The 20,948-nt window shown below is 43.4% G+C and overlaps 2 protein-coding genes across 6 annotated transcripts in view; one reads left to right on the top strand and one right to left on the bottom strand.

Moving 5' to 3' along the window:
• Positions 1-20,817, top strand: part of LOC135342571 (E3 ubiquitin-protein ligase UBR4-like) — a 77,824-nt gene extending 57,007 nt beyond the window's left edge. For all 5 annotated transcript variants that reach the window (XM_064539317.1, XM_064539318.1, XM_064539316.1 and 2 more), the window contains 37 exons: positions 4,155-4,330; positions 4,830-4,952; positions 5,091-5,273; positions 5,607-5,735; positions 6,307-6,371; positions 6,428-6,488; positions 6,540-6,611; positions 6,892-7,137; positions 7,561-7,689; positions 8,400-8,618; positions 8,691-8,962; positions 9,112-9,202; positions 9,306-9,390; positions 9,626-9,753; positions 10,033-10,237; positions 10,554-10,710; positions 10,983-11,212; positions 11,705-12,000; positions 12,339-12,492; positions 12,871-12,995; positions 13,402-13,725; positions 14,175-14,318; positions 14,667-14,860; positions 14,979-15,051; positions 15,338-15,435; positions 16,111-16,342; positions 16,826-17,041; positions 17,183-17,254; positions 17,379-17,440; positions 18,522-18,612; positions 18,748-18,782; positions 18,900-19,094; positions 19,387-19,471; positions 19,661-19,800; positions 20,003-20,186; positions 20,373-20,439; positions 20,567-20,817. In XM_064539317.1, coding sequence (XP_064395387.1) covers positions 4,155-4,330; positions 4,830-4,952; positions 5,091-5,273; positions 5,607-5,735; positions 6,307-6,371; positions 6,428-6,488; positions 6,540-6,611; positions 6,892-7,137; positions 7,561-7,689; positions 8,400-8,618; positions 8,691-8,962; positions 9,112-9,202; positions 9,306-9,390; positions 9,626-9,753; positions 10,033-10,237; positions 10,554-10,710; positions 10,983-11,212; positions 11,705-12,000; positions 12,339-12,492; positions 12,871-12,995; positions 13,402-13,725; positions 14,175-14,318; positions 14,667-14,860; positions 14,979-15,051; positions 15,338-15,435; positions 16,111-16,342; positions 16,826-17,041; positions 17,183-17,254; positions 17,379-17,440; positions 18,522-18,612; positions 18,748-18,782; positions 18,900-19,094; positions 19,387-19,471; positions 19,661-19,800; positions 20,003-20,186; positions 20,373-20,439; positions 20,567-20,652 — 5,444 coding nt within the window. In that variant the 3' untranslated portion in view covers positions 20,653-20,817. The remainder of the gene's footprint in view (positions 1-4,154; positions 4,331-4,829; positions 4,953-5,090; positions 5,274-5,606; positions 5,736-6,306; positions 6,372-6,427; positions 6,489-6,539; positions 6,612-6,891; positions 7,138-7,560; positions 7,690-8,399; positions 8,619-8,690; positions 8,963-9,111; positions 9,203-9,305; positions 9,391-9,625; positions 9,754-10,032; positions 10,238-10,553; positions 10,711-10,982; positions 11,213-11,704; positions 12,001-12,338; positions 12,493-12,870; positions 12,996-13,401; positions 13,726-14,174; positions 14,319-14,666; positions 14,861-14,978; positions 15,052-15,337; positions 15,436-16,110; positions 16,343-16,825; positions 17,042-17,182; positions 17,255-17,378; positions 17,441-18,521; positions 18,613-18,747; positions 18,783-18,899; positions 19,095-19,386; positions 19,472-19,660; positions 19,801-20,002; positions 20,187-20,372; positions 20,440-20,566) is intronic.
• Positions 2,822-4,110, bottom strand: LOC135342740 (short-chain collagen C4-like). Its single transcript, XM_064539578.1, has one exon. It carries the CDS (start codon positions 3,901-3,903, stop codon positions 2,998-3,000), a length of 906 nt encoding a protein of 301 aa, XP_064395648.1. The 5' UTR covers positions 3,904-4,110; the 3' UTR covers positions 2,822-2,997.
• Positions 20,818-20,948: the final 131 nt, after the last annotated feature.

Below are 20,948 nucleotides of genomic sequence, written 5' to 3'. Positions count from 1 at the left end.
CCTTGGTCCAAGATGAATTCAAGCATTCGTATGTGCCTGGTAGGACCACTATTGAGTCACGCCCCTCGACCATGCATACCGCACACGCAGAACTGTAGTAGTTTGATGCTGTGAAAGTTATATATACGGTCTTCTTTCCATAATCTATATCTTCCGTCCTGTTATAGGTAGACTCATTGCTAGGGTAGTACTTGATCTCGTCTGCATAGACTGGCATACATTTAAAGCCAGTGTAGCCGGTGGACGTGTTGTAGCTGACAGTGTTACCGGTGTATAGCGTTGAGGTTCCCGGTATATCTTGGCACCCAATATTGCCTATTCTATCGTAGATACCGTGTTTCATCACAGTGCTCTTTTGTTTTTCATCAGCTAATTTCAGTGAACTATTTACTAAAGCTGTTGTCGAAATTAACATACTTAGAACAACACCAATAACTTGCAGAATCTTCATTCTTCGACTGTATCGTAGCTCCTTAAGTGTAGGTGGTCTTGGTATCAAAGGTTGATTCTCATTGGTGGTGCGATCTTGCAAAGATGGATGCAATGTGACATGAATGTCAGCCATACTTCACTGCTTCTTTTTTTTTTGACTATAGCTAACAGCTTTGTCAGATTTTACTTTCAATGTGTTTCTTTGTTGCTTTAGCTGTGTATATACTTAACTAAGTCACATGATTCACTATGATTGTTGTTAAAGGCTTCCTTATTTGGAAAATATGAATGTATGATATAGATACGCGAAACTGCTTTTTATGTCCTCTAGCAAATCTACTGTACAAACCACTGAAAATAAGATCTAATCCAGAGGAGGTTTTACTTTTTTTGCTGAATCAGCATTTTATATAACTTGCCTTTAGAGGTACGTGTTGCACTCCTCTTAAGTTAGTCCTCTGTGTTGTTTGTTAGGTCTAGTTTTAGTAGTAAACTCGTGCTCACAAAAATGTATTGCTATAAAACCGAACTGTAGAGTTTTCAAAGAGCACACAACACAGCTAAGAACTTTTGGTTTTGGTGTTAATGTCCACTGTTACCACCTCGTGCCTTAGAAAAGGCTTTAAGATTTTAGTTTGGGGGTAACCTAGCATCTTCTTGCCTACACATGTGTTGCCAGTCGTCAAGTAGCCATTGTATTCCATGGTCCAAGACAAGTCCAAGCATTCGTATGTGCCTGGCATGACCACTATTGAGCCACGCCCCTCAACCATGCACATGGCACATGCAGCATAATAGTTGTTTGACCTCATGAATGTTTTATATCTGATTAGTAAACTGCCTCGTCATCAGTATAGTACTTGACATTTTCTTAATTAACAGGCATACATTGAAAGCCAGTGTAGCTGGTTGACATCTTGTAGCTGATTGTGACACCACTATATAGCTTCAAGGTTCGTTTCTTTTTTTAATGACTTGAATATTAGCCATCATATGTTCCTGACTAGCTAAATAGATTTGTCAGCATTTCAGTTTCCATATTCAAGTAAGATTACGATAAGATCTTACATGTGCACAAAATCAATAGAATAATTATTACTGGTGGCTATGATCTTGCTTACTACTACTTTAGTGCACAAAAAAGCTTATTTAAAGTCTAGTCAGTCAAATAGAGCATATTACGCAAGTCAGTTCCTTCCCCTTTTTATAAGGTGGACAGGGCAGTCCGTTGCAGCTGGCCTCAACATGGACCAACACAGGCACGCTTACACTTTCTTGCTTCACTGTTCCCGGGACAATCTCCATACCAACGTCCACACACTCGTATGTCGAGTAGTCACGATCTTGTGCCATCAAGTAGCCATAGTACTCCCTTCTCCAAGATGGAGGGCAGCTAGTTCGAGCCGGTATCATTCTCGTAACTGTTCTGCTGTTTACCAAACACACCGCACATGGTATTTTGTGGAGGTCACTGTCGGAAATATATGAGTAGTGATATTCTGCTCCGTATATAATAACTTTGTTTCTTTGGACACCCGCTGGCCAGAGAGAATTGTTAGACATATACTCGGCATCTTTCGTTGGTAAACACTGAAAGTTAGTTCCACCATCGTTACTGTTGCTCTCAGCTATCTTCTTGGTGTGGTGCCCGGCCATTAGTCCTGTGTATATTGTCGTTGTACCGTTAGTATTAGGACAGTGTTGACTGCCCCAGTGGGTATATACTGTGTGGAACTCGTGGTGAAGGTCTTGTAACTCGAGGCGGAACTGTTCTTGTAACTCAAGGCGAAGATCTTCATTCAACATACTCATTTTATAGATGGCTACACCAGCTGCTGCTAGTGCACCGAACGCTGTAACGGTAAGTATGGTCAACGCTATCATGACAGCAACACGGAATCTTTTTAACGGTTTTTGAGCCTGTAACTTGTCTTTGGGTACCCTTCTTGGTTGTCGGCCAAAACCAGTTTCTCTCTCTCGTGTGTTTTCTTTGTCTCCATTCTTGAGAAGTTTCACAGAGTCATCAAGGCGTATCTCACAGCTATAGCTGTTTACGTCCATTTCTATCACAGCTATACTCTTGATTCGATTATGCTGAATCTGTGTGCAACAATGCCAAAATAGTTGGTACGTGCAAGCATAATTATGTTATCATAATTATTGTTATGTGGTGCTAGTGTACTTTCAACTATCATTGTCATAGTAATATTGGACCTTAATCACTATTAGTGAAAATACCCTTAGGGCCAGTCACACACGTAACAACAGCTGTAAAAAATTTAACAGTAGTGTATTAATTGTACACACCGTATGGAGTATTAATTGTACACACTGTATGGGGTATTGATTGTACACACTGTATGGGGTATTGATTGTACACACTGTATGGGGTATGGGGTATTGATTGTACACAATGTATTATCCAGCATTTCATTTTCAATATTCAAATCACGGTTCTACACAGTGCACAAATGTTATCATAAACATTGGAATTTTACTGATAGCTTTGACATTGCTTGCTACTAACTACTAATGCATATGAGTTTAAGTCTGGCTAAAGTCTGTTCAAATAGAGCATATTACACAAGTCAGTTCCTTTCCCTCAATATAAGGATGACAGGGCAATCCGTTGCAGCTGGCCTCAACATGGACCAACACAGCCACACCTTCTTGCCTCGCTGTTCCAGGGACAATCTCCATACCAAGGTCCACACACTCGTATGTCGAGTAGTCACGATCTTGGGCCATCAAGTAGCCATAGAACTCCCTTCTCAAATTAGAAGGGCAGGTAGTTCGAGCTGGTATCATTTTTGTAACTGTTCTGCCGTTCACCAAACACACGGCACACGGTATATTATGGAGGTTACTGTCGGGATTGATACTTGTCCGATATTCTGCTCCGTATATAGTGTTGTTTCCTTGGATACCTGGTGAAGAGGGAAGCGCATACTCGACATTTTCCTGTGGTAAGCACTGAAAATTAGTTCCACCGTTGTAGTCAGTGATCTGATTGGACGGCTTAGTATGATGCCCAGCCATTAGTCCTTTGTACAGTGTCGACGTGCCTTCAGTGGGAGGGCATGTGGAGTTACCCCAGCGAGTGTACACTGTGTGGAACTGTGCTTGTAGCTCGAGACGAAGTTGATCACGAAGAACTTGTCCGAGATCCGTCATTTGTGCTTGGTTCAAGACATTGCTTTTGTGTATGGCCACACCAGCTGCTGCTAGTGCACCGAGCACTATAACTGCAAGAATAGACAATGCTATGGTGACAGCCACAAAGCAGCTCTTTTTCTGATCCTGTTGTTGAGGAAGTGGAGGAGGCTTTAGTCTTCTGTCATTGATTTGTCTTCTTGGTTGTTGCTGGTCTAAACTGGCTTCTATCTCTCTTTCGTTTTGTTTATCTCCTTCCTCAATAAGCTTCACAGAATCATCAGGGCGTATCTCACAGCTATTATTGTTTACAGCCATTTCTATCACAGCTACCTAGATCTTGGTTCAATGTTTATTATAATTATATTAGCTGTATATAATGACAATATTTCGCACTACTTCCTGTAATTATACAATGTATATGTTGTTAAAGTCATGTGATCATTGTGGACCCCTAGTAAAAAAAATACCCTTAGGGACAGTAATATATTGTATTAAATCCACTCATGAGAGTGCTCAAATGTATTTTCATTGTATTGAACACACACACACGTCGCACACACTCACAGAGCCTGACAAAGAAGCGTGCAGTGTTCTGGTCCAAACCTTCCTCTCCTCCATTGATGAAGCCTCTCTGTCGCGGTTCATCTCCCTCTTCCTTCTCCAGTCAAACTCCACCTCCTTGCGCTGGCAGGCACACAAGTTACTGCACACCCTCTATCAGTACAGCCAGACTCCACAGCAGGTACGTTCCATGTAGTCTCTAATTGTGGCCCAGGGCTTGTATTTGACGCCCTCTAAACAATATAAATCCGAATGATTATAATTTTATTAGCTACCTACTTGTTTCGTGTTATCTGCTTTCTCTTTGTCGTCTGCATTCTGTGTGTGTGTGTGTGTGTGTGTGTATTGTTTTCCTAGCTTGTAGGCAGTGTTGGTTGGTTGGTTAGTTGGTTGCGTGGACTCAGGATTCCACACTGACTCCCTCATAGACAGTAGTGGCCAGACACCATGCTAGATACAGTCATTGCCAACTATTGCAACTGTCCTCTCCTCGTAGCAGCTGCACTGATGCAATGAAACAATCATTTACAAACCTTGAAACAGACCCAATAGTTGAACAGTTAGAACAGAGAGGAGATACTAAACCACACACCTCTCTACCGATTAAATCTGTAGCTGGTATTATTAGCTATACTGGCTAATACCGGACACTAGTAACTATGGTTATTATCTGATCTCAGGTGTCACTGGTGGAGACCCTCTGGGAGATGTGGCCCCAGATGCCCACTTATGGCCGTAAGTCCGCTCAGTTCGTGGACCTCCTTGGATACCTGTCCATCTCCACACCGCAAGTGCTGGAGAAGGTATGTAGTGTTTACACTATATGTGGTGGGAGGTATGGTGTGTGGTTGTACTCTCTGCATACAGTGGTTGTAAATGACTTGATTCCAGAAATAATTTTACGTACATATAAATGAAATTATATCCCCCCCTCCCTCCAGGAGTCGTTGTGCCAAGGCTATGTAGAGAGAGCCATTGACCTGCTCAAGGGCCTCAACAGTCAAGTCTCAACCCACCCAAACTTCCACATCTACTCACAGCTGCAGAATTTGGTGGACTTTGACGGGTTCTATTTGGAGAATGAGCCGTGTCTAGTGTGCAATGACCCGGAGATACCTTACTCTGTGAGTGAATCTCGGTAATGCCAGCCAGGTCAATACTAGAGCAGCACAGGACTCCACTGTGCTGGTCACTATCTAATCTGGCGAGATCAATCAAAATGATCAAGCAGCCCTCTATAATCCCACTGCCTCCCTCAATGGCGGCTACAGTGGTCCTCAGGGAGAGTACAATATGGCTCAACTATATACATTTAACAAGAGTTCATTAGGATGAAGGAATTCCGTATGAACTCTTGATTTTATACATACATACATGTTTGCTCAAGAGAGTGTGAACACTGCATGCATGGTTGCCCTAGTAACTATATTTTATGCACCTTTCATATTCCTATCCAGGTATCCAAGTTACCAGCTATCAAGTCTGAGATCAAGTACAGCCCCAAGATGATACTGGTCAAGTTACAAGGCTCCTACAATATCGCACAGCTGGTCCTCCGCATCTCAGACATCAAGAGAACCAAAATGGTGAGTTCACGGTGGAGAGTGTCATAGACCACCGCAGCTATTTTTGGTAGGATTTGACATATTCCTTCGTATATAGCTACCATAGTTCTCAATTCAGTATCCTAGTTTAATAGTTCCGGCCAATTTTTGATTTTTTTTTAATAACGTACATGTACATAAATTATTATTAAACTAAAAAAATAACCCAGCAAACCAGTGCGGCTAGCTATAGTATCTGGTAGTGCCAGGTCAATACTAGAGCAGCACAGGACTCCACTGTGCTGGTCACTATCTAATCTGGCGAGAGCAATCAAAATGATCAAGCAGCCCTCTATAATCCCACTGCCTCCCTCAATGGAGGCTACAGTGGTCCTCAGGGAGAGTACAATCCTCAATGAGACTCCATTTTTGAGCATGACTTGATTTCTGGCAATCCAGTTTCAATGATTTTCTGGTTTTCTGAAAGGGCTCCCTCCTTCTAAGCTTTCAGAAAACCAAAAAATAAGTTGGAATACCAGAACTTAATTTTATAGCCTCTCAAGGGTGAAACCCTTATTATGTACACGTATATTGATCGAGTGTTTTGCTGCAGGTGCGTACCGTCAATGTTTACTATAGCAACAGGACTGTGGCGAATGTCATTGAACTAAAGAACAAGTGAGTTCAAATATTCCACAACTAGAATGTAGTTAAGTACACACACCCACTCACAGGAGGAAGATGTGGATGACTGCACGCAGCTGTACCCTCACCGCTGGTCAGAGTGAAGTCAAGGTCAGTCACACACACACCACGTACTATTGTATTTATTTCACCCCCCTTCAGATTGACTTCCCCTTGCCGATAGTCGCTAGCAACCTGGTCATTGAGTTCAGAGACTTCTACGACAACCTACAGGTGCGAATTACATTGACTGTTGTACTTTTTGTACCTTGTTGCTATGCTGATTACTTGCGTGGACTCAGGATTCCACACTGACTCCCTCATAGACAGTAGTGGCCAGACACCATGCTAGATACAGTCATTGCCAACTATTGCAACTGTCCTCTCCTCGTAGCAGCTGCACTGATGCAATGAAACAATCGTTACAGTTGATTGCAGTGCACTTGATATTATAGTTCACAGTCAACTATTGTACTAATAATTATGCTAATTTAACTGTGGGTATTTTCTGTAGGCTGGATCCGAGTTGCTCCAGTGTCCCCGTTGCCAGGCAACAGTCTCCGCCCACCCCGGGGTGTGTGGTACGTGTGGAGAGAACGTGTATCAGTGTCACAAGTGTCGTGCCATCAACTATGATGAGAAAGATCCGTTTCTGTGCAATTCTTGCGGTTTTAGTAAGTACGCCAAATTTGACGTGTACGTGGAACACAAGTCAAGCTCAGCAGTCGACCCCATCGAGACGGAGGAGGACAGACAGAAGGTGTGAGGGGCGGGTAGGGGTGTGGTTAAGGGGTAAATTGTTAACGCATATCGTTAGATGGAATGACGTCGTTTTGTGTGCTTAGTAGTACTTAGCTATTATAGTGTCTGTGTGCGATGTATGCATGTCATTGTACAAATAGTTTTTTTTTGTATGTGTGTGCAGTTATTGCTCCGTGGTGTCAGTGTTAGTGGCACTACTGGCGTTCCCTATTGCACATAGTAACCATGGTGACCTATATATACTGTCGTACTGCCTCACTCAGTACCACTAACAACTATCACCAAGTACAAACACTAGTACAGCTGTGTGTTAATCGCCAGTCCTCTCGAAACTGGATATGTACTACAGTGCATGTAGTGACCGTATTTTTGAGGCACTACTAAAGCTATTAGTTACCATGGCACCTGTTACCCCCCACAGACGACCTCCAGCATCAACAGCATGCTAGAGACAGCCGATAGTATGTACAAGGTCTTAGTTCAGCACAGGAACGACTTGGACCAGCTACTGGGATCTCTTGCAGGGGGAATCATCGTTTCCCCTGGAGCTGTGAGTACCTAGCTACACTGTGTGTGTGTGTGTGTGTGTGTGTGTGTGTGTGGGTGGGTGTGTGTGTGTGTGTGTGGGAGGATGAGTGTGTGTACTAGCTACAGTGTATTTTGTGCATTAAGTGAAACTTCTATGATATTGATGCATTCCTGATAACTTGTTTTAAGGCCGTGATCAATGTTAGTAGCTAGCGTAATTGTCAAGCTAGTGCTGATGGGTTGCATGGAAGGTGCCACTGTGACTGCTCATAGACAGACATAGTGGTTTTTAGTCCATGCTAGATTGAATCATTGCCAGGTCCATTTTTGCAACTGTCCTCCCATCAGTGAGAGTTGCACCGATGCAATGAGACAAACATGTGCACTTCTAGTGTACATGTTCCTAAGTTTCCTGTATAATGATTGGTTGCATGAATCTTGTCCACTTTGACTGTTTCGTGGACAGAGTGATTACAATCCATGCTAGATTGAGTTCATTGTGACACCATGCAACTGTCCTCCCATCAGTGAGAGTTGTATTTTTTGGCAATGAAACAAACATTGCATCTAATACATGTAGCATATTGCATTTTTCAACATGAAGATTTTAAAAACTAGTACAAAAGGAAGTTTTAACTTACTTTCAAGTTAGGAGTGAAAGTTGTTTGAGGATCTAGTTGTGGTGTGCAATTATTTTCCTACACTGCAATCCTAGTGACTCCACCCCCTCAGAACCTCCCCACGGACACTGGTGCCAACAAGGGCATCCTATTGGTCGCTCAACGCTACTCAAACGATTGCAAGACTACATACACGGAACTGAGTAAGATCATCCGAGGTGTGTTAGCATCACGTAGAGAGCTGGTGGGATACGATCAGAGGATTGTTGAGTTTGGAACAGGCGTGATCCCTGAGGAGGGTGGTCCAGAACAGAACAATGGAACTAGCGGAGTAAGTACATGTGCATGTATTTTCTAGTGTACTCCACACATTTTTGTATTTATTATTTATTTCACATCGCAGTCGTTGTCCATCCCGACCGTGATCCGAGTTGACTCTGCCCACTCTACCCCCACCCCTAAAGGCCACGCCCCTCATCAAGGATGGTGCTTTGGCTGCTCGTCAGCATCAATTGAACATTGTATCAACCTCCTTAAAGCTCTAGCATTTGTCGCACCCACACGACGTTTGTTAGTCACACAGAACCTGATTAGAGAACTAGTACGGGTTAACCTGAGGTCAGGTAGTCTACAGATGAGGATACATGTGAGACGCCTCCTCTGTCAGCTGACCAGGTGACGTCTTGTATATTATAAGTGCACTTGGTCATTAATTTCTCAAATTTGTTTGTATAGCTTTACTGCCATGTACAATATCTTAGAGTTGAAATTCGTTCTTTTTTAGAGTGGCATGTGATTACCCCCCCCACCCCCCCCCCCTACAGAGATGACCCGGTGGCCACTGCTGAGCTCAATAGCTACATACTGGACAGAGTGTTGGACCAGATAGCACCGAAACACATCACATCTAACTTGGTGAGTCATAAAATTATAACACTGAAAACTGACATAAGGTCTACGCTTTAAACATTTTTGTTTGATTAAAGTTGTATCATGTTCCATCCAATTGTTCGTACAGGTTGCAGCTGTTCGTCCTGAGATCATGTTGCTGGCAGCCTCACTGGACATGGAGGACTCGTGCTGGGAGGAGAGACTCAGGACAGGTGGGTGGGTCAAATGAAGCTTTGTCCGGTTCATATATACCATGTAATATTTACGATGGATTCGGTGCCTTGGTTACCGTGTGCGGTGATGAATGATGAACTAGTTACAGAGTAAACAGTGATGACTGAACAAATCTATACCCAAATTTCTGAGCACACTTCCAACTAACTCAAATATCCCTTCGAGAAAAAAAATTTACTCAAATTTTATGCCTGCCTGATTTCCTCTCTCCAGTTGTGCGTCTGTTTCAGAAGTCCCAACTCAACACTAGTCCAGCTGTTGTCACCGGGGTTACCCTGCCCTGTCTCAAGATACTGCAAAATGTTATCTACCCAAGAGAAGCAGTGAGCAGCAAAGACAAGGTGAGTAATGGGGGAGAGAGTGAGGAAGAAAATATCGGTGGGGATTAAGTTGTAATGGATGCGTACAGTTATGTACTGCCCTCGTGGGGTTCCCTCTGGCTTTAGGCCTAATAGGGTGTGTCAGTGGGTGTGGTTCAGATGATGATTAGTACACATCACGACGGTCTCCTGACTTGATACTGGAGAGAAAAGATGTGGCTGATGAACTACAGTGATAATGGTTGCTGTACAATATGTATCACACATACATGTAGTTTATCGTTGCAATTTTTGTTACAGAAAAAATCGTTCCTGGCCGACTGCAATGCACTTCAACTAGGTGATGACATCACTATTAAGACGTCTGATTGGCTGAAAGGAGACGCCACGTTTGACCAATGGAAAGCAGGGATGGACAATCGTACAGAGCAAAGCAACGAGGAGTTGCGACAACGAAGGCTTGTGGATAAGTATGCCCGAATATGGAGATTGAAGACCATCAAAGGTGACAAAGTTACTTATTGCTATCACTAAGTTACTTATTGCTATCACTAACTTCCGAATGGTGGCCAACCGGAGTACATTTTGTGGGCATTTAGCAGTTTACATAATTAATATTGGTTATTTATTAAAAACGACCATATTCGGTGCCTTGGTTACCGTGTGCGGTGATGAATGATGAACTAATTACAGAGTAAACAGTGATGACTAAATAAATCTATACCCAAATTTCTGAGCACACCCTCCAACTAATATAACTTCTTCACTCATTTGCACAGCTCTTCCCTCTGTATTATTTAACCCTTCCCCTACTACTATAGTGTCCCATTCTCGCTCGCTGCTCAAACATGACACCTGGCTCCGCTCCATGCTGTTCAACCGGTCGAGTCAGTCAGCTCGTCAAGCTTCCTGTCGCCTGGTGGAGTCCCTGTGTGTGGGCGAGGCTAGACACAGGCAGGTGCTCGACCTACTCTGCAGGTGAGAGTCGTCAGTACGAAATGAATCATTTGTTGGTATCTGTTACCAATGTTGAATCGATATCTTGCTTTAGTCAGTCAAAAATTATGGTTTTGGCTTGTAATGTAATCCCTGATTCAGAGCTCTACATCTACAGAATGCATTCTTAGCTTTTCTTTTGAAATTAGACGTTCCAAACAAGTTATGGCCTCCCGAAGCTAGTGTGAACGAAACTCATCGATACACCACACACACACACACTCCCACGACACATTACACACACACAAACGCAGCTTCCTGGACCAGGTTAGTAAGGCTGGGGAGTCGGCACAGGAGTATCTGGAGCTCCTACACACGCTCACGTCTGACCCCACCCACAAGTGGAAGTCGTACCTAGCCATGAGGGGGGTGCTCCCACAGATTGGTGATCTGATTGCGGCCGAGATTGAGCACATGACTGTTCTTGAAGACTCCACTATGAGCTTCAACCTCTCCCAGGGTTACGCCCTGAAGATGCTAACTGGTGAGGGGTGTGGTCTGTTAGCGACCTTCAACAGATTGCAATGCGGTGTACACAACTGTTCTCTAACGAAGTGCATGAATAATTGTTAGTATTACTCTTGATCTTGTAGGCTAGCTCTTTATAATTTTGGACACAAAAGTTAAGCAGTTATTAGTGTAATGGTGGTACTGGTGTATAATTTTTGTTAAACCTACGTACCTGGTTGTAAGTCTTCACTCTAAAAGCACCTCTTGTTAAGTTTCATTGAAAGGTGAAATGTATGATACTAGAGGTTGTCGATGTGAAGGAGAGAGTGGCCATATATATATAATTATATATATGTGGTCAGCAGTGGTGGGTGCATTGTTGGAGGGCCTCTTTCCTAATGTCTGGTGAAACTCAATGCAATTACCGCTGCTACATTAATGTTGTTGAACTAAAGTTATGAATGAAGATATTCATGTATTCCATATTCATTTGCGTCATCTTCCTCTCCATCTTTCCTGCCTCCAGTGCTCCTCCAATCGTTCCTAGAGGTGGAGAGCATCAAGCGTAACTACAAGGGCAAGCTGGTCAGTGTCATTCTCGCTGGCTACCTCTCTCTCAAGCGTCTGGTCATTCAACGAACTAAGAGGATCGACGAGAGTCAAGAACTCCTCCTCAAGATGCTTGAGGAATTAACGTCTGGTACTGACCAAGAGAGGCAAGAGTTCATGGCCACTTGTGTGGAGACGCTCGATAGGTTCAAGGACTCTGACCTTTTGACCCCTATCTTCGTGTTTGAGCGCCTCTGCAATATCATTCATCCAGTAAGCAGCTGCTTGTGCACCAATTGTTTTGGCGTTGTATATTATAATTATATCTCACCGTTAAAGACCAGGCTTAATTATATCACAATTATACTTTTCCCATTACCTTATTTATAATACATGTACCGGTATGTAGTGTGTGTCCTATACTTTATGAGCGATGATGATAGTATACACTAGCCTGAGCAGTTGCCGTGAGGGCATATCCTCTAAGAAGTACTGAGCTCAATGTGTTAGCTTGCACAGCCTCATACCAATAAGACTCTTGAAATCAACCCAGTATATCTCAACAAACAAGTATATAATATAAACACACTACCTTCTCTCTCCATCTATAGGAGGAGAATGATGTTGGTGAGTTCTTCCTGTCACTGGACAAGGACCCTCAACAAGAGGAGTTTCTACAGGGTCGTATGCAAGGCAACCCCTACCCCTCCTCCACCACCGGCCTGGGGCCACTCATGAGGGATGTCAAGAACAAAATTTGTACAGGTAAAATGCGTGCAAGGAAAGTTTTATTTGGGTGACTTAGTTTCATGGCTTGTATGTTGTGGTTTTTGCGGTTTAAGTTCCAGTCTTGGCGTGTGATGCCATTACTGGCGTTCCAATCGCAGACAGTGACTAGTAGTCCACAGGATCAAGGACTCAGTGGGTTATTATCTTGTGGGTGTGGTCTCCACCGCCCACAATACGCTTACTCACGAACATTGCCTTAGTCGTTATATCCACTGTACCTACTATAGTATAGTATTCGTTAAGCTTTCACTTGTAAGGTATATATAGCTACCTGACTCACTCCTCACACACTCCACCCACCACACTCCTCACACACACCTCACTCTTCACACACACCTCACTCTTCACACACAGATTGTGAGCTAGTGGCGCTGCTGGAAGACGACACTGGAATGGAGTTACTGGTGGCTAACAAAATCATCTCCCTGGACCTGCCAGTGAAGGACGTCTACAAGAAGATCTGGTGTGCCCAACCAAATGTAAGGCAAACTCATTGTGAGCCGGTGTCATGTAGACCATGGAAGTGTGTGTGTGTGGGGGGGGGGGGGCAGTAGTACACATCGGTATGCACATGATCTTTCTGTAGGCACGTGTACGAAATGACAATTATGGCATTAGATGTACTTTAGTTTCGTTAATTATTGCGGTTTAAGTTCCAGTCTTGGCGTGTGATGCCATTACTGGCGTTCCAATCGCAGACAGTGACTAGTAGTCCACAGGATCAAGGACTCGGTGGGTTATTATCTTGTGGGTGTGGTCTCCACCGCCCACAATACGCTTACTCACGAACATTGCCATAATAATAATTTATATATCCGTACCACTATACGTAATGTCTGTTTTAAAGAGATTTAATAACTTTATACGGTTTATTTGTCTCTACAGAAGAGTGATCGTATGCGTGTCGTGTACCGAATGCGAGGTCTCCTGGGAGATGCCACGGAGGATATGGTTGAGCAGCTGGACGTTGCTAAAGATGAAATTGACGAAGAGGAGGGGTACAAAATGGCGGCCATCTTGTCTAAATGCGGAGGATTGGACTCTGTACTCTCTCGACTGGCTAGGGTCAATGATTTCATACAGGGTCATAATTTGATCTCTGCTGCACTCAAGTTGCTAGGTTACTGTGTGAAGCTGAAGGAGAACAGACAATATCTCTTACAACCTCATCTCAACACTCTTAATACATTACTAGGCATTCTAGATCTGGTAAGTGGGAGGGGCTTGCAGTACAGCAAGACGTACTTGTTTCAACCATTTTTATTGTGGTACATAAGATTCTCAACTTTGCTATATACATTTTTATGATAGCTGTAAGTCATTTTCAATTATGTTGTCAAAAGCTTTTCCTTGCAGTAAGCGATTCATCAGTGTGTGTGTGTGTGTCCCATAATTACGTGAGCGATGATGACAGTACACTCGCCTGAGCAGTTGCCGTGAGGGCATATCCTCTAAGAAGTACTGAGCTCAATGTGTTAGCTTACACAGCCTCAGAATTTATAATTTTGACTATAGGTAGCCCTATTATGGTGTAATACTAATAATGGAAATACGTGTTTGTATGTCTGTGTCTTTCGTCTGGAGTATTATTCCATACATGCACACTACATTCCTAAGTTTCTGCATCATACCCACCACACACACACACTCTGTTACAGTCTCTTCACTACGAGGAGGCCAACAGCACTGGTATAGGAGCAGCTGTGGCAGAGAAGACTCTCAAAGTGACCGAGCGGTTCCTCCAGGAGGCAAGTAGTGAGGCTCCTGTGTTGGTGAGGACACCCAGTCATGACAGCACTGATGTAAGTTCTAGCTTTTATTATAGTCTCTAGCTAGTAGTAGTAGTGAAGCTCCTGTGTTGGCAAGTACCTAGCTCCATGCAGTCATGTACGTAATGTGTGGAAGGTCACTGGAATTAGCGGCTAACCCAGCTGCCACAAAAGTATCTAGCTTAGCTTGGCTAATAGCTGATAGTATGTGAGAGCAGCATTTGATGTCTGTATCATGTGTGCTGCTTTAAAATGTAGCTTTGAATGTTAGTATCCAAAATTAATAGTTAGTGCACGGCTACCATTTTAAACTTGTGCACTTTTAAACTAGTCTGTAGAGATGATAATTTACCCCCGGCCATGATTGTTACTACCCTACAGGGTGGGAGCATATCACCTGACGGAGAGGACAACAGACTGCAGGTGTTCCTCAAGCACATTGAGAGCTCATTCGTCCAATCCAGTCCCTCGATACGGGAAGGCCTCATGCACGTTATCCCATTCCTGACATTCGGTGATCCACGTCACATGAACGTGTTACTACAACATTTTGAACCCTATCTGAACTTTGAAAAGTAAGTTAATGGTTTTGAAATATCTCTAGTGCTGTGTGTTTGTAATCAGTTGCCTTCTGCGTTACCGTTGGATACCTAAAAATGTTTATTGTCATGTTCTTGTCCTTTCTCTCGGCAGATTTGACTTGCACCAGTCGGCTGAGAACACCCTCTATCTGGACTGCTTCTGTGTAGTAGCCGCTGGAATTGGGGTCAGTAGAATCTTAGCCGGTACAATCATAAGTATATAATCCGATGTTTATTCCCATGCCGACTAAACTATTCCTCCTCCCAATAAAGCACTAACCTTCTTGGTCTCGTAGAACCATCACTGTACCTAGCTTATAATGTAGCCATTGAATCAGGACGTGTCCCTTGTATTTATTATACTGGTTCTTGTCTTCTAATGCAGTCAATATGAATGTTAGATCTTACTCCAGCATAGCCACCACATTGTACCTCACTTTAATTACCTTCTCTCTATTTGTTACCTTACAGAAAGACGCTAGCGGTGAGAAGCTGAAGGACTTGGCTAAGGAGACTGGGCTTACCCCGGCAGCTGTGGCCTACCTCAAGAGCAAAGTACCGAGCAAAATGTAAGAGTGGGCTGGGCGTATATGTCATCTTGGCTGCATGGTCTTCTAGAGTCAGAACTGATTGCACCTGTCCGTAAAACATAATTATAGTTCATGGCGCAATTTTGGTAATGAAAGACCGCATACAATCAAACAGTATATTTAAGCATCTATGGCTGATTTTACAATCCATTTGTTTTAGCTTTGCAGTCTGTCATTAACGGATTTACTCAGCAATTAACCTTCCTAGTTGTAAGTGTAGGTCTTCACTCTAAAAGCACCTCTTGTTAAGTTTTCACTGAAAGGTGAAATGTATGATACTAGAGGTTGTCGATGTGAAGGAGAGAGTGGCCATATATGTGGCCAGCAGTGGTGGGTGCATTGTTGGAGGGCCTCTTTCCTAATGCACGCTGAAACTCAATGCAATTACCGCTGCTACATTATACGTATAATAACAATTCTGAAATAAGTACACATTATACGGTAACTTTAGGTAGCAATCTGCACCCCTACTATGATTAAAAAAGCCCTTAGGCTCAGCTAGGCTAAGTGTGTTTCTCCTTCCTTTAGTTGTTCAGCACATCACATGTTTGTGCACAGTACTAGTAAAGTCCCCCCCCCCCTTTCAGATTAATAAAGTAAAGCAGTGTAACATTATTCTATAAGCCCCTCCCCCCCCTTTCTCCGCACACACAGTGGCTCCTTCGACACTCCCGAGTGGAAGTTGTGCATCTCCCAACCATCACTACCGTACGTGCTTAAGATGCTCGCCGGTCTCTGTCATTGGCACACGAAGACACAGGAGATACTCAAGGAGGTCATTTCAGAACTCCACCTACTAGAGCAGGTGGCCTCTGACCAGCACATCGGCACGCTCGCTGAGAACCTTCTAGAGGTCGTGGCAGAGCATCCACCATGTTATGAAGAGGTAAGAATGATGAGGTGGCATTTTGTGTCCAGAATTCTACCTGGAACTTTAATTAGGGCGTGTATATTTGCACACCAAAGCAGTTAGTGTAGTGTACTGGTGTAACTACCTATCTACCTGGTTGTAAGTCTTCACTCTAAAAGCACCTCTTGTTAAGTTTTCAGTTTTCACTGTGAAATGTATGATACTAGAGGTTGTCGATGTGAAGGAGAGAGTGGCCATATATGTGGCCAGCAGTGGTGGGTGCATTGTTGGAGGGCCTCTTTCCTAATGTCTGGTGAAACTCAATGCAATTACCGCTGCTACATTATGCAAGTATAAATACACGTTATGTGGTAACTTTATATAGCAATCTGCCCCCTCTGACCAATATTAAAAGAGTGCTTAAGTTCGGTACATGTGAAACTACATTTCTTCTTCCTCGAGTGTACAGCACATGTGTGTGTACAGTACAGTCAGCTAGTAATGTCCCTCCCCCTTCAGATTAAGAGAGTCCGTAAGGCAACTAGAGAGGAGAAGAAACGACGAGCAATGGCCATGAGACAGAAGGAGCTGGGTGCACTGGGTATGGAAGTGAACGAGAAGGGTCAGGTGATCGCACAGTCCACACTCGTGTCGGAGATGGAGGGACAGCTGATCGAAGAGTCAGGCCTAAAGTGCTGCATTTGCCTCGAGGGCTATAAGAATCAACCGCAGAAGGTGTGTTAGGGGGTAGGGCTTGGTGGAGAGTGACCGTACAAAACCACCTATTATAATTGTGTGAATTATTATTGAGTCGTTTTGTACAAGTGGTAATGCCTATTTTGTATTAATGTCATTCTCTTGTTGCCTTGCCTCCAGATTCTCGGTATCTACACGTACACGAGGAAAGTGGCACTGGACGAGTTTGAGAACAAACCACGCAAGACTGTGGTGAGTACATCATTCACCGTATCCATGGTGACTCTTGTACCTGTATACAAACTTCACTCTTAGCTCCTCTTGAATTTTGCTGTAAGGATGTGTGTTATGTGATGCCTCCATTTTGTTCCCCCAGGGCTACTCCACCGTGTCACACTTCAACGTGGTCCACTACGAATGTCACTCTGCAGCTGTCAAGTACGTTCACCTCAAATCTATCCCTGGAAATAATGACCTTTGTGTTCTAGTTGCTAGCAAGTCCATAGCTGGTCCACTGTTACAATAGCTCTCATGACACACTACAATACAATGGTGTTATAAGCAGTTGTTATATAGAGCTTATATCCCGTTGCTACGTTGTTGCCAAGTGCAATATAAAGCATATTGCACTGCTGAAAGTCATATTGCACTGACCGCAAAACGCCCCTCTGGCAATTAGACAGACAATTAAATTAAAATTAAATTAATATGCATGAGAAATAACAAGTATCAAAGTATGTCCAGCCATGCAGGAATGAATGTTCAGCACTGCTGGAGTTTCTTCTTGCAACCATGCAGGTTTTAAAATTGTCCAAGATTCATTTTGTGGAAGATTCTGTGTTCCTAGATCGACCTAGTCCTCGACATCGTGATGCATGTCAATTCTGCTTCACCGTAGCACTAGAAGTGGCTCTTTTTGCTGGGGGCATGAGCTGTTTTGCAGCAGTGTAGAAGCGAGCTTTCTTGGCTTGGTTACGAGGCCGAGCGTAGACCAGCAGCTAATACCATGTATTCACTGAGTAGTGGGGTGGGGCTGTTTCTTTGCAGCAGTAAGTGGGGCGGCGCTGTTTTGCAGCACCAGAAGTGGGGTGGGGCTGTTTTGTAGATTTCAGTTGAAACTCCAACAATTTTGTGTCAAGCCATTCGTCGGTCATGCCAATCTTATACGCTGCAGATACTGGCGTCTAGAAGAGAGAAGAGATGGAGCTGTGTCTAGAGTTGTCTCTGTCTTTTTTTGTGCTGTTTATATTGTGTTACTAGGACAGTGTTATGTTGCTATGCCCTCGGGATATAAACTAGTTATAACACGTGCACTCGGGCTGCATGGCATATATTGCACTCAGCCCTCGGGGCTGGCGCCCTCGTGCTTCAGTGCAATATATTCCATACATCCCTTGTGCCCGTGTTATAACTATAACATGTATTGTTTGTAGGATGTACAATGTACATTATGTCGTGAATATCTATGTTTGGAGGTAGATTGTGTCATTGTCACCACCCCCACTTCTTCCCTCTGCAGACTTGCCCGGAGTCGAGACGAATGGGAAAGTGCTACTCTACAGAACGCCAACACCAAGTGCAACGCCTTACTGCCGATATGGGGGCCCGAGGTGAGATACCAGCGGGCCAGTAGTGAACTGTTATAACAACCGCTAGTGTGTGCGTGTTTAGCTTAGGCCAGAACATAAGTAGGTTTAGTATTCAAATGCCACAACTAGATTAATGTATTGTCCATTTTCTCACAGATTTCACATACCAACTTCTCGAGTTCTGTTGCAAGGTATGCTAATATCTGTCTAGGCACATGTCAGCTATTTCTGTCTAGAGCTAATACCATTTAGCCACGACCTCCTTAGGAGTACAGCTGGTAATATCCCACCCACACACACACCTCCAGGTTCCACAACTACCTACAAGAGTGTACTGGACTATTTGACCCCTCCTTCCACACCCTCGCTCACGATATTCGACTGCTTCTGGTCCGGTTTGCCTACGAGAAGTCCTTCAGTGGGGAAAGTGGAGGGGGCGGTCCACAGAGCAACATGCACCTGCTCCCCTACTACCTTCATGTTGGAGCACACGTCATGAACCTGTGAGCACTAACTAATGTGGCCTGCATGCTAAACCTGTTATGTAAAATTAATCTGTCTTCTCAAAAGTTTGATTATAGTGTCTATAGTGTCTGCAATGCCCATTTTTTTAGCTTTCTTTTAAGCGTTAAAAAGATTTGACTTGTGTGGGATAAGTTTTGTTTGTTAGTAAGCAATACTTATTCTCTTCAGTGCATTCTAAGCTCAAAATGCCCTCTTATATTATTGATTGGGGACTTACAATTTATATCTTATAGTGTACATTATCTTGCTTTGTTCTGCCACCCTGCACAGGAGTCACTGCTACCAGAGAGAGGAGAGGAACCTAGCAACCTTCCTGGCAGCTGCTCCTGACACCTGGGTCTCCTCCGCTTATGAGGTGAACACAAGTGGTTACAAATGTCAACCCTACACTATAAGCATTGTTTGCTATAATAGTAATATGTCAGCATATGCACAATAGCCATAGTAATTATTGCTGCACCTTCTACTGTATGTTACTCTTAATGGCAAAACGCTTTTTATGGTACGTGGCTTGCTCTTGACCTTTGCCACCCTCCTCTGCTAGTTGGACGGTCCCCAGTACCAGCTGGTGGTGTCACTGTTCATCCAGTCGTTGAGTGAGTGGGAGGAGCATCGGACCACCATCCTCAAGAGACTGTTAGTGTTGGCCCATGCCAGGAACAGTAGCTCCTCCCTCATCAAGAGGTGGGTCCACGGTACTACATCTCTAGATCTGATGAGATCCATTAATATTGTAGTTAATCCGTACTCTTTAAGTCAGCCAACACATCTTCGAAGTATTTTTTGAACTATGATAATTTTATAGTGACTGGCTTTATTATTCACCCACACACACATAATTATACACTCATTCATCTGTGGCCCCACCCACATATACCCCCCACAGTCTCTCCTCGTCCTCCCCGGCAGAGTTCTCGGTGTACAAGCCGCTACTAATGATGTTCTCACTAGTGGACAGTCTACATCGAGTCCTCAAGACCACACTGTCAGTGTCTGGTAGTGACCTGCCCACAGCTTTACTGGAGCACGTTCGGACCAATGATAGCACCGTGCTGGAAGCTAGCGACAAGGTACAGCTGCCATAAAGATCTTTATGGAAATTATCACCTTCCTTTGTCTATTGTGTGCTCATGGCATTGTCAAACCATCTGCTCATAAACCATCCTAAAGTAAACTATTTCCTAAAGAGGTACACGTATTATGCTGTTAAAGGTATTAAACAATTGTTTTAATCATGGTTCGATCTGTTGCTGCAGCTGTTGACAGAGTTCCAAGATCAGGTGCAATTATGTGAGTCCTTCCAAGAGTTCCTTGATGTCATGGGTGAGTCATGTGACTTGTACCTAAACCATGTGACATACCCATTTTTGTTTAAATCGTTCGTATGCTGTATAATTATAAACTTCATTTTGTCTGCACAATTTTAATTTTTTTGCTTTGTCGTGCACAGGGTTGCTGGTTGCTATTGACAACCCAGATGTCTTCCTGGCGGAGTTGCTCTCCTTGGTCACAGTCACCACCGCTAGTGACAACTGAACCAGTACCAGTAGAAACTTATTATAATTATATATGATTAAACATTTTTACAAGTGTTATTATACTCACAAGATTAGTTGACATTAGCGTTTTATATCCAACATTTTAGCTGAACATTCGTTATTATCATTGTGTGATCATAATTATAGTTATTATTAGACAGTCTTTCCTCAAGCTTGGGTACAGGTGCATGTAGCTCTATGGTAAAGGTCGTTAATGGTACTCTTAAATATTGGGTATAAGATGTTGCTATTATAAAAGCACTAGATTCTGCATACATCCACATGCATGCATTA

Source organism: Halichondria panicea, chromosome 10 (genome assembly GCF_963675165.1).
Source record: "Halichondria panicea chromosome 10, odHalPani1.1, whole genome shotgun sequence".
In the NCBI taxonomy this organism is placed as follows: domain Eukaryota; kingdom Metazoa; phylum Porifera; class Demospongiae; order Suberitida; family Halichondriidae; genus Halichondria; species Halichondria panicea.
This window is presented reverse-complemented; position numbering and strand designations above follow the sequence as displayed.

Bases quoted from the DNA above. Each gene is read 5' to 3' on its own strand.
- LOC135342740 (XM_064539578.1), bottom strand. From the start codon at position 3,903: ATGGCTGTAAACAATAATAGCTGTGAGATACGCCCTGATGATTCTGTG.